This window comes from Prionailurus bengalensis, chromosome C2 (genome assembly GCF_016509475.1).
Source record: "Prionailurus bengalensis isolate Pbe53 chromosome C2, Fcat_Pben_1.1_paternal_pri, whole genome shotgun sequence".
NCBI classification, from domain to species: domain Eukaryota; kingdom Metazoa; phylum Chordata; class Mammalia; order Carnivora; family Felidae; genus Prionailurus; species Prionailurus bengalensis.
Window position 1 is genome coordinate 13,173,486 of NC_057350.1, and position 13,541 is coordinate 13,187,026.

General features: G+C 45.7%; 1 protein-coding gene across 1 annotated transcript in view; it reads right to left on the reverse strand.

The window, feature by feature from the left end:
- The window catches only part of HUNK (hormonally up-regulated Neu-associated kinase), a 111,463-nt gene that overhangs the window by 48,629 nt on the left and 49,293 nt on the right, over positions 1–13,541 (reverse strand). Inside the window, exon 3 of the mRNA XM_043593745.1 lies at positions 3,112–3,167. Within this exon, the coding sequence (XP_043449680.1) occupies positions 3,112–3,167 (56 nt within the window). The remainder of the gene's footprint in view (positions 1–3,111; positions 3,168–13,541) is intronic.

Here is a 13,541-nt window from a genome sequence, read left to right on the forward strand (position 1 = left end):
ATCAGACTGTTTTTGTGGAAAGAAAAAAAAAAAAAAAATCTTGATGAAATCAGATCTTTCTCCCAGTTAGCTCCAGTTCATTTGAAACGCAGCTGACGCAGCTTTAAGTAGATTTATTTAAACCAAATTATTTCAAAGAAAGGAAACTATTAAGGGGAAATGGAAATAACTGTAATCCATCTTTGAAAAACAACCAGGTAATTCCTTTGAAGAAAAGGTTCAAGAGCTTTCAACTTGCAAAGCGACAGTTATAGAAACATTTGATCCAAATGGCCCAAGCTGGCGGGGGGGGGGTGGAGAGGGAAGGGGATTGGGGGGGGGGCAAGAAAACGTATGAGACACTGGGCCTTCCTTCCCTCCAGCACCCCCCACCCCCAGTTATTGCCTTTGTGACTGACCCATAGGGAAAAAAGGAGAAAATGTAGATATTGGTAAACACAAGGCAATGCCCAGTTGCCCTTGGGGGTGGTGGGGGAGGGTACTATAATGTCTGTTTTGATTACAAATGTGAGATAAGGCTTTTGGTTTAGGCTGCTGCTCGGGAAAGAACCAGGAGCCACATAAAAGTGCAGATAATGGGAAATGCAGTGATCAGAGCCTCCTTTCCAGAAGTTTTGGAAAACTGTGTATTCTGCCTCCCAGTTTCTGACAGAACCCACTTCGGTCCTGGCTTGGGTGCCGAATCAGCTGCCAAGCTGAGCGGTGAGGACTTGGAGGCATTTGAACAAAAGGGTCCCTGGAACCTAAAGAGCCACCAGCCCACTCTCCTCAAGGGGAACCGTGGGCTCTCATTCAGGTACATCACGTTCCTCTTACTTCTACAGGTCCACTCTAAGAGGGGTTTGTTACCGGGCCAATCTGTGAACTACTTATAAACCTATCCCACTGGGGACAGAGATTGGTTCTTCCAGAATCTTCTGAGCAAACTTCCACCCAATTAAAATTTCTGCGCTTTCCAACACTGTTCATTCCACAGTCCATTTCTAGTTTTAGACATGATGAGCTAGGGCTATCGCTTGGGGAGAAAGAGAGAGCGAGCCCAGAAGGGGAGGGAGGCGAGAGGGAAGGAAAGAAGCTGTAGGTGGCAAACAGCATCACCCCCTGGTGAAAGGCATCGTGCTAGAACTACCAGCCTCAGTCTGGACGATGCGCGGTGCAAAGGGAGTGATTTTAGCTTTTACTAGATAATGTACATCCGGCTTTCACGTGGCCTGTTTCCTTACAATCTGCTGCTGTGAGGGCAACTCCATCTCTGACACCTCCACATTTTCTGAAGGCAAGTTACAGGTCAGCCTGCCAGAGAACCTAAACGATCCGCTTTCCTCCATTCCCCCCCACCCCCCCACCAGGACGGGCCTTTGCTTAATGCCACAGATCCCAGAAACAAGGACCAGAAAAACATCCTACAGACATGTCAGAGGCTGTCCTGTTGAATGCTTCCATATTTGGCCCTCAGGACGACTAAAATGTAAGAGCGAAACGGTAAGAAAATAATTCTTTGAATTGTCCGTTTTAAAGAATATCATCTTTAAAATCTTTTGGGGGAATAAAAAAAAAAACTGGTATCCCCTTGTTAATTTTCTAACAATCGGTATATTTGTTCGTTAACACCTATCAGTGGTGCTTAATTACCCAGCCAAGGGGTCTGGAGTCCCAGCAGCCCCTTGCCTCTTTATTGGGTTTTGGGAGCCAATTGTGAGTCCAAAGAATCTAACTGGTTATTTGAATGATAACGTTTCGGAGAGTCTAGAAATGGATTTCAGTATTTGCCAAACAAAATTCCTTCTTGGGTACGAAAGTTAAACTCACAACATTCTATTGATCCTTCTCTTTCCTCCTAATATAAAGCCTTTTTCAGGCTATTGAGATGGAAGAAATTACTTGCACTTGAGGTGGGAAAGGAAAGAAAGAGCGGAACAGATGATGGCGCTAACATCTGGGTGTAAAAATGATGCCATGAGACTTTTGCCAAGAGCAATCATACAGGCAAACAAAAACGGAATTCTTCTAACAAATGAGTCATGGAGTGAACTCACTTATGGACCCTGAATTATGAACCAATTATGACTCACTCTATCCTGGAACTTCCTTATGATTACCTTCCTTCTAAATTATCCCTCTATGGGGACTTCTCTCTGCACAACCACCAATGTACAATGGGGCTTCAATAAAGATTATAATAAAAAGGGAAGGTTAGTTGGGGTTCCCTTTGATTTCAGCACCCCAGTATTCACTGAAAAGTTAATTAAGCCATGGCTAAGCTAGGAGGAGTACTTCTGAACTAAATAGCATTTTTCACTGTTTTAAAGAAGTTTGATGGTTAATCCAAACAAAAATAGCCCCTCTAAAAGTTCAGATCTATCTGAAGTTATGCAAAGCTGATGTCTGAATAATCCCAAGAACACATAACCAACAAATACTTACTTGTAGCTGTGAAATTCATCTTATGGTCACATTACAGTATATCTACCTTCCTAATTACGTTCATTATTAAAAGCAATTTTCATTTTCAAAACCATTATTGAATATTGGAGGTAAAGGAGATGATCGAGAGTTTTATCTGGGATTAGAAATAAACTATGGATACTTTTCAAAGTCAATAATCCAGCAATAAATGAGAATTGACAACACAACACTTAAAGAATAGTCTTGCCATGGGGCTCAGTTGGTTAAGCATCCGACTTCAGCTCAGGGCATGATCTCGCGGTCCATGGGTTCGAGCCCTGCATCGGGCTCTGTGCTGACAGCTCAGAGCCTGGAGCCTGTTTCAGATTCTGTGTCTCCCTCTTTCTCTGACCCTCCCCTGTTAATGCTCTCTGTCTCAAAAATAAATACATGTTAAAAAAAAAATAGTCTTGCCTTAAAAAAAAAAAATTCGTACATGGATGACTGGACTGGGTGGCTCAGTCGGCTGAGCATCCGACTCTTAATTTCAGCTCAGGTCATTATCTCATGGTTCGTGGGGTTCAAGCCCTGTGTCAGACTCTGTGCTGTGTCAGCACAGAGCCTGCTTAGAATTCTCTCTCCCTCTCTCTCTGCCCCTACCCCACTCATGCTCTCTCTCTCTTTAAAAATAAATAAACTGAAAAAAAGATTTTTTTAAAGTCATACCAATCAGCTTGATATTATTGTCTTCATCCAGTAGCAAATTTTCTATCTTCAAGTCCCTGAAATAAACAAAACCACAGCATATTTCAGATAGACATTTGAAATAGTGGAATAACATTTTGCTTCTGAAGGCAAACAAACCGTTTAGAGCCGCTCTGAACCAACCCAAAACGCTCTCTGCCAAAACTCACACAAGCGGTAAGTAAATATTTACAAACATGATATAATTAATTGCCGCAGGCCGAAGAAGCCAAAGGGTTTCAGAAAAGCAGAGAGCACTGAGGGCAGAACACATCATGAGAAGTTTCCGGAAGAAGTGGGATCAAAGCTGAAACTTGGAATTTAAATAGACGGGGTTGGAAGAGAGTGGAAGGCATCATTCAAGACAGGCGCTGCCTGAGCAGAAATACACATGTGGCCACATGTTTGTGAGACAGTGAGTAACACCAGCCCGGGGAAGGAACACATTTGGGGAAGGTGCTAAATAAATAAATAAATACTGTGGGGCACCTGAGTGGCTCAGTTGGTTGAGCATCTGACTTCAGCTCAGGTCGTGATCTCGCAGTTTGTGAGTTCGAGCCCCACGTCGGGCTCTGTGCTGACAGCTCAGAGCCTGGAGCCCGCTTCAGATTCTGTGTCTCCCTCTCTCTGCCCCTTCCCTGCTCATGCTCAGTGTCTCTCTGTCTCTCAATAATAAATAAACATTAAAAATAATTTTTTTTAAATGTTGAAAGCTGACATCATTTATCAGTCCTACAAACTCCATGCTTGGAGCCCCAGTGTCATCCACAAATTGGCAGGTAAGAATAATCTATTTAAGCAGGCAGGTATTGCGGTGGGCAGAAAAATGGACTCCAAAGATGTCAGGGTCCTAATCCCTTACACTATGCTTGAGTAAATGTTAACTGTTACATGCCCAAAGGGAATTAAGTTTGCAAATGGAATGAAGATTGTTGACGGACCGGTGGGTGACTGATCATTGACACTAAGGTGACTTGAAGAGGGGGAAGGGGGAAGGGAGAAGTGTACTCAGGGTCATGCTGAGTGAGAGGTGCCTGCGATATCTGTGTTAGCTGACTGTAAGCTCCCAGAGGGCAGGGAACATGTCTGCCCCGCTTACCACTGTACCCCAGTGCCTTTGTACATCCCAGGTACTCAGTAAGTACGAATGAATCTACATTACCAAAGAGATCGTTTTGGATTTTGGAAGAAGAAAATGGAGCAAAAGTATACATGTGGTCATCAAAACCATTGAGGCCGATGATTACAGTCCAAGCATCTTTAAGTTGTAGCCTGTCCACTCAGGCACACCTTGAGTATTAGATATGTAAGAATATTCTTTTACACACACACACACACACACACACACACACACACACACACACGCTCTATTCCACTGTTTTGAAACCCACAGCATTCTTGGTCTAGTTTATTTTTCCCACTTTTGAACAGAGGCACAGGCAAAAGAAATCCTTCTTCCTCATATCTCTACCAAAGGAATAGAACAGCAGAATCATGATAAGCAAAAATGGCAACCGATAATACTACGTCAAAGTCATGAGACAAAAGGGAGCTTTTGCTAGGGCTTTTGGTAAACGGGAAAGCAGTGTCCCATTTAACGGGGACAGTTGCTCACAGCTCAGTCCCAACACCGCCAGCTCATCGTTTTCTCCAAGAGAATCTAGCAATCTGGACTTTATCCCAATTTTTAAATGTTGGCAACAAATTCACATTTAAAACAGTAACAGCCACATTGCATAGGCCAAACTTGCAGGCAAGTTACCTCCGGCAAACTACCAATTTTCAACCTCAGTTGGGGAGCTGAGCCTTGAAAGGACAGGAGATTGCCCAGGGAGAGGATGAAGGGCAGCGGGGGGGAGGAGATTGGGGGTTGGGGGTTGGGGAGAAGAACCAAGGATAACATGCTGGTGAAGGGAGGGTGGGGGAGGGAAAGCCCGGGACACAGTTGTCACAGGAACAATAATGGGAAGCATTTCAAGTTGGGAGAAGAAAAGGAATCAAGGGAGAAAAAAAGGTGAGCTCTATAAAACATCCAACGTCTTTCAAAATTGGGAGGTGGCTGGTACCTTTAGGGCTGCATACTTGGGTGAGAAAGGGGAGGTCTGCTTTGAAACCTGCAGCCAGGGCATATGGATATCCCCCCACCCACATGCACCCACCAACGGGAGGAAGAACTGTGTCCCTTCGCTTCAATCCAGTGGAAACAATGCACAGACTATATAAAACCTATGTCAGCCTTTAAAAGGGATCATGGAGGGGCGCCTGGGCGGCTCAGTCGGTAAAGCGTCTGACTTTGGCTCAGGTCATGATCTCACAGTTCATGGGTTCAAGCCCCACGTCAGGCTCTGTGCTGACAGCTCCGAGCCTGGAGCCTGCTTCGGATTCTGCGTCTCCCTCTTTTCTGTCTCTGCCCCTCCTCCACTTGCTCTCTGTCTCTCTCTCTCTCTCTCTCTCTCTCTCAAAAACAAATAAAGAAATTTTTTTAAAACATTTAAAAAATAAAATGTATCACATATGTCCAAATACAGGGTGACCCCAAATATAAGGTAATCTCCCCCTCATTTTCCCAATGGGAAGACCCTGTTCCTCAGAAAAAGGGTTTTGGAAAAGACACATATGTAATTTTTAAAAATGCAATGGATTTACCAAATGATCATTCTATTTATCTTCAAGAGCATATAACATAATGTTAGCTTTAGAAATATTGTTCCTACACCCACACATATCATGAAACAATTTTACTGAAACTTGTCACAGTCAGGACAGGGATGACAGAGCCTTCCTTTGGTGTTACCAGGGTCGCATGACCTTGCGGTGGACTGGATGTTTGTGATAACGCACTTTGTGAATACTGGCGGGTAGTCTCAGCACAAGCCATTTGAATAATAAGCACCCATTTAAAATCTCTACAAATCAACAACTCGATGAATTGTTTTTAGAGTTGTCGCAGACCCTCACAACTGTGAGGTTATGACCCTGAAAGTTATTATTAAAGCCGTGTAAGGGGCGCCTGGGTGGCGCAGTCGGTTAAGCGTCCGACTTCAGCCGGGTCACGATCTCGCGGTCCGTGAGTTCGAGCCCCGCGTCGGGCTCAGGGCTGATGGCTCAGAGCCTGGAGCCTGTTTCCGACTCTGTGTCTCCCTCTCTCTCTGCCCCTCCCCCATTCATGCTCTGTCTCTCTCTGTCCCAAAAATAAATAAACGTTGAAAAAAAAAAAAAAATAAAGCCGTGTAAAACGTCCTGGCCTGCCTTTCTATTCGTTTCCTCGGGTGACTTCTAAAGCTCCCAAAGTCCTAAGTGAGTCAAGGTTAATGGGTCTGTTCCAGCTAGTACTTTGTTGTTGAAAATTAGACACTTCCTCTTTTCTGAAGAGAAGTAGGACATGCTCTAATTTGACCTTCTATTCCAGCATTTACGGTAATTCCAAAAAACTGCACGTACACACAAAACACTGGGCCAGCAATAGCCCAAACTGTGATCCTGTGCAAACTGATTATAAAGCAGCTGTGCTATTTAAATCTAAAGGAAGGCCACAGTTTGTTTCCAGCGAAATTAAACCTCTTTCCCTGGAAAGAATGGAAGCCACACTAAGGCATTAAAGGAGAAATTTGGTTCAGAACATACACTATGGAGAAAAACAATTGAGAGAGGTGAGGTATAAGAAAGCAACTGCCAAGAATTACAAAGCTAAGCTGGATAATTCTGGGCCCACAAAAGCCTAGTGAACAACCACAATGATGAGAAGAATGATATAAATGGAAGACTAAAAATAAGAAAAAATGCAAAAGAGGGAAAAAAAATGCCCGCTTTTGAAATTGGGGAAATGTCATAAAACCAGGGGAGTAAGTATAAAATGTAATTCTTGGGCAAAGTGAGAAAAATATAATCAGTTTTCATTTCCACCCACCGCATCCCATAGTACCTACCCTTAGGACAAACGCTCAGAACAAACCTGTTACTCGGTTGTTTACCTATTTATTACCCTTCTGCCAATGTTTCTAAATGTTTCGGACTGCCTAAACCTTCCAGGACTAAAGGTGAGCTACATTAGTCTCTGTTCAGGAAAGGAGTGTACCTCATCTACCCAAATGAAAGGAACATTCCACAACTTCTGGCTTTATCTATTGCTACCTTCTGCCTTGTCTTGAAATACATCTAGAAGGAGGGGGAAAATATTTTCCTTCTCTTCAGGAAGAAAGGCTTTAACATCATGTTTTTAAAAGTAGCTTTTGCATCGGTATTTACCCAAAAGAGCCAAAACCTTATTTTATTTTTTTACAGGACAGGGAAAGAGAGAATCTTAAGCAGGCTCCACACTCAATACAGAGGCCTACGTGGCACTTGATCCCACAAACCTGGGATCATGACTTGAGCTGAAGTCGGGAGTTGGGATGCTCAACCGACGGTGCCAGCCAGGCACCCCAAGAATCCGAAACTTGTGGACAGGAATGTTCATAGGAGCTTTATTCATAATTACCAAACCCTGGAAGCAACCAAGCTGTCCACAAGGAGATGAATGGGTAAACAAACTGGGTGGTCCACCCAGACAAGGGGAAGTTAATTCAGCAATAAGAAGAAATGAGCTACCAAGTCATGAAAAGCCACAGAGGAACCTAAATGCATATGATTGAATGAAAGATGCCAATCTGAAAAGGGCTACGTACTGTGTGATTCCAACCATATGACCTCCTGGAAAAGGCAAAAACATGGAGGCAGTAAAAAGATCCGTGGTTGCCTGAAGGAGGAGGAGAAGAAGAGGTGGCCCATAATTTTCATAGGTGGCGAAGTTATTACGATGCTGACATCGGGCATTTGTCAAAATCCACAGAACTGCACAGGGTGGAGAGAACCCTAATGTAAACTATGGGCGTTAGCTAATAATAATGCATCAACATTGGTCCATCAATTCTAACAAATGTACTACGCTATCACAAGATATTAACCGGGAAAACCATGCGGAAGAGGGGTGGGAAGGCATGTGGGAACTCTACAGTTTCAGCACCATTTTTCTGTAACCCTAAAACTGCTCTAAAAAAAAAAAATAAAATCTATTAACTCTTTAAAAGTAGCTTTTGGATAGTTTTCTCCCCTCCTAGGAGATCAGTACTAGGAATGTTACCGCTACAAGCAAGTGCCTCACTCACGATGTTCACGTCGGGGAACCCTTACCATCTGAAATTAATTACGAGCCCCATTCGGCACAGTGGACCACTCAGACCCTCTGCCCAGCTCTTCAACAACTGACCCCAGAGACCACAAATATTCCCAGGAGACCACAAAATTGAGCGACATCTTCTTGAATAATAAGAGGGATGAATCTATCCATGAGGTTTTAGCGGTAGCATATTTCACTGCATCTTTTAAAAACAAACAAACAAAAATACTGGCAGGCCTCTGTTATCCAGAAAACCGCCCTGTGGTCCCTGTGAAAAGATGCTACTTACACTAGCCCCATCCCCGAGAACAAGATATCTGGCTCTGGTAAGCGTGAGATTTGCCATTTGGGAAGGAACGTTCTGACAGCGGACTGGTTCGCACTTGATGAGGGAGGCAATCCTCAATTTCACAGCAGTGTCCCTCGATCAGATTCATCACTTTATGGAGGGGAGAGAGAAGTAGGAAGCTCCTCCCACAGTCTTGCAGTGTGAGCGGGTCTTCCCTGTGGCTGGCAAACTGCAAGTTCGGAGTGAACTTAAGCCTCAGAAGAGAAGAGAAGGAAAGAAAGTGGTCCCTGGATGGCGGGAGCGGGGAGGGGGTGGTGAAGACAGCTTTTTCTTGGCCAAAGGGGCTTCAGAGAGGAGACAGAGAGAGGGGATGGGGCGTGGCCTAATACAAGGGGGCACCAGAGGAGGGGGTTACCTGGACAGTGCTGGGGCGGGGCGCCTGAGTCTTGAGAATTTACCAAAAGCAATTACTGTGTGTCTTGGGAACAAAGGAGGGAGCTTGGCCCAGAAAAGGCCACCAGGGGCCCAGGCACAGAGCCTTCTCTGGACACCGGGCTGTTCCAGGAGCAATGCCCAAGGGCCTCATCATCACAGAGCTCTGGAGACCTGACACCGGGTCTCAGTCTCTACTAAGCTTGGGGAAGGGGGAGACTGAGAGGGGTTGATGGGTGTTTCTCCGGAGACTGAGAGGGCCCGAGGGGAGAGCCCTAATCACCAGCCCTTTGTTCTAGTTTATTTCAAAAGCACAAGCTCCAACAGGCCGTGACTAGCAATTAAAGGTCCACCCACAGGCTACCAAGTGTGCCCCTCGCCTTCCTTCCCCCTGCACCCACCCACTCACCCAAACTCTCCTTGCATTTCTTGAACGATGGTAACCTCCAAACCTTCCAAGGTTTGGAGGCCAGCCGCCAAGAACTCCAGCCACAGCCCTCCCAGACAGAGGGGTGTGCTTTGGGGAGGGCTCTGTTGCCATAACAAACATAAGGGGTCCTGGCGCTCAGTGTGTGAGGAGAGGAGAAGCAGCCGCTGGGACCCTTCAGGGAAGGCGGCCAGGAGAGTACTAGGGAGGTGGAGAGTGGGCGTGTGTGCCTGCACAGGTGTGCCTGTGGGTGGCCATGTCTGCGTGCGCGTATGTGTGTGCACGGATGATCATTGTGTACTGGGCATGCATGTGTGTGTGCGTGCGTGTAGGCATGCGTGTGTGCACGTGAGCGGGCGTGAGGGCGTGCGTGTGGTGTTGCATGCATATGTGCATGTGTGCATGCTTGTGTGTGCATGCTTATGTGTACGTAGGTGAGCGTGTACACGCGTGCACACGTGAGCGCACTCGCGTGCACGCACATACACCCAGAACACTGGGGAGGAAGTGAAGGAAGGGGCTCTCCGCCGGCCTCCCCAAGGCCCTTTCCAGCCGGTACGGTCAAAGGTCAGGCCCCTAACAAACCTCAGGCCAAGTCACAGAGACCACAGGTGCCACTCGGGTGGAGACAAAAGATGGAAGTGAAGACATGAGCGCAAGGCGCCTCCAAGAGGGGGGCAGCGACCCAGGGCAGAGACGCTGAGCACAGTCTCGGCCCCAGACCTGGCAGCTGGAGACAAGGACCGACAGGCTCTCTAACTGACTGTCCCGTGGCCCTGGGCAAGTAGTTTAAACTCCGAGCATCTAATTCTGCTTTGAAAAATGGTGTCCCAAGAGTGGCTACCTGGCAGGGCCCTTAGCAGGAGGGAAACTGAGCCCCACTGTCTTGTGGCCACTCCCAGGCTAACCTACCATTGGCAGAGATAAGGATAATAAAGGTGCTAAGACCAAGTGCCCTCCTCTGGAGGAGAGCCCAGAAAAGACTTAAAAAGGTGATTAATTGGGTGATAAGCAAACAGCACTGGGGGCCATTAGCCCTCCACGGAAAGGTCAGAGAGAAAGAGCCCAGGGGGTGGCCAGAGCAAGCTCATATAGGATCAGGTCTGGAGGAGACATTGGTGCCTGTGGAGATTGATTTTAGCAATAAGCTAAGAATAAAGCATCCAAGGGGCGCCTGGGTGGCTCGGTCGGTTAAGCGGCCGACTTCAGCTCAGGTCACGATCTGGCGTTCCGTGAGTTCGAGCCCCGCGTCGGGCTCTGTGCTGACAGCTCAGAGCCTGGAGCCTGTTTCAGATTCTGTGTCTCCCTCTCTCTGACCCTCCCCCATTCATGCTCTTTGTCTCTCTTTTAAAAAAAAATTTTTTTTAAATAAAAAAAAAAAGAATAAAGCATCCAAGAAAAGCACTTAACTCCCCAAGGCCATAGGCATTTTGCAGGAAACGAGTTTTTGGGGGGTTAGGTTTATCTTCAAAAGCACTGTATTAAAAGCAAATGATTTCTTAATCACTGATTTACTTACAATATGGGCATTCTGATAAAACACAAGAATAATTTGTGAAGCACGTACCTGATTTATTTATTCAAAATGAAACCTTTATTGAATTCCTCCAATGCTCTAGATATGAACTGTTTATAAAGTGAAAGAGCTACTCACTCACTAAAAAGATGATACTCTACAAATTGGGACCTAAAAATAAACAAACTGGTACTAAGACAATGAAGAAACGCCCCCCCCCTTTTTTTTTGCCTTTTTTTTTTTTAAAGTTTATTTATTTTTGAGAGAGAGGGGGAGAGAACGAGCAGGGGAGGGCCCAAGAGAGAGGGAGAGAGTCCCCAGCAGGCTCTGCATTGAACCGACACCCAAGAGTTGGGACATTTAACCGACTGAGCCACCCAGGCGCCTGGAAACTCCTTTGATATTCTAGGGACGATATGGAATATTCCAGAATGAACTGGCTGCCAAAAAGCTTCCATCCCAGTGCTAACTCTGACACTAGCTGTAGTCATTCAACTGGCCTTCATTCATTCCACAAAGTCTTGCTGTATGCTTACTGGGCTGCATGCTGGGCTACCTGTGGCCTGTGCAGAAAACAGATACCAAACAAGAAAGCTACCGTTTGAAAAGTTTGGAAAGCAAAGTAGAAGTGCAGTGTGGGTCTAGGACCAGGGAGTTAGCCTGGAGAGCCTCCTGGAGGAGGTGATCTTAGAACAAGGACCTGAAGAATGAGCAGGGCAGGATGAGGTACTCCATACTTACTGCCTCAGTTTGGACACTTAACGTGAATGGACTAATTGAATCCTCATGACAACCACGTGAAGTGGATGACCCATTATCCCTATTGTGTAGAGAGGCACATAAGCCTGAGCGATTTGCCCAGGGCAGCTTTTAAGTGGCAGAACCAGCACGTGGGTGCAGGCAGTCTGGCTTCGGAATCAACGCCGCTGATCACCCTGCAACCCGCTCCATAAAGTTGCTGCGTTAGAGCTTTGTGAAATCTCATAGTTCCGATCCGATTTTTTAAACCCAGCTCAACACAAAACCTTTGCTAAATGTGACCAGCGTCTCCAGATATGTGCGGTCTCTCAGCAGAAGGCCCAGGGATCCCAAACAGTTGCTGAATGTAAGCAGAAGCCACCCCCTCCTCGTCCACCTTTCCTGCCCTCCCCTCTCCAAGAAAACCTGCAAGTTAAAAGAACTCAATGCCCCACCACTGCGTGGTGTGCCTGCTTCTTGTCAGGCCCAAGAGAACAAAGGAGTGTCCCTTCTCTTCCACCACATTCCTCTTGAGCAGAGAGGGCCCTTTCCCGATATTGATGAATGAGGAAGGTCACGGCCCTGGGAGTGGCAGTGTTGACGTACATCCAAACACAGGCTCGCACTCCCTTTGATCATGTGTCTCTCAGCCCTGGTCCTGCGGGCCCCCTCGGCTCCTCTCTTCCTGCTCAGGGATGGTGGTATTGTGTTACACTGTTACGTTTTGTCTGTAGGGTTTGATTGGACTTTGTTATTTTGAATGAACCGACGAATCTCAAATTAGCCTGTCCGCGGAATCACACTTTTCATTGACTGACGTTAAGAGTCAACGCTCTATATACAACAGGCAGATCATCAGGTTTGGGCACCGCGCTGGGCAAGCACGTTTGAGAGAAAGAAAAAAAATCGTTATATTTTAAACGTGGAGTTTTCTCAGGCCATCCTAACACGGAGTAATGAAGAAATCAGACCATACTCTACTTTTGTAAAAGTCAGCCACAGCCCTACGATAGCAAAAGACAAAGGAGCCCAGTATAAAATGAATTTCTCTGCCAGCTGCTAAGGGAATCTTGCTATATACAGCTTTAGTTTCCTTTTCTCTTTTTCTGCTTACAATATTTACATGATTTTTAAAGATTTCCTTCCTGTAAAGGATATTTCAGTAGTTCTGAGTAGACAATTAAATATTTAGATTTCATATCACAGGAAACAAGGGCTTTGCCAAGCATTAAGCTGACGAGAATACAAGGATATAGTATCAGCCTAATCAGGAACTGTGCTGTTAGAGCATCCTCTAACACACTAACCAAAAGCCCTTTAAATCACTGGACAGGCACAGTCACCAAAACTCACCCTAAATCCTTTTGGGATGATCCAGTCTATTTGCTCAGAAATCTTCCCACGAGGGACTCCCAGGGCATCTCTGAAATACCATACTCTTTTATTCATTTGAAGAATCTAACTTCAAAATAATTTATGAAACAACAGTTTCAAACAGAGAGGGAGGCAACAAACTGAGGGTTGATGGGGGGGGGGAATGGGTGATGGGCATCGAGGAGAGCACTTGTTGGGATGAGCACCGGGAATCACGGGAATCTACCCCCACAACCAAGAGCACACCATATACGCTGTGCATTAGCCAACGTGACAATAGATTACATTAAAAAAAAATAACTTAAAAATCTGGTAAATACAAAAAAGAAAAGAAAGAAAAAGAAATCCATTTCTTCTTTGCAGCCTACAGGACAGAAACTGCCACCATGGGAAAGGGCTACAGTAAAGGCTATACCAGCGGTGACTGGGTCATGTATGCTGTTAGTGGTACAGAATTTGGGAAAGTCAAGACATTCAGCTA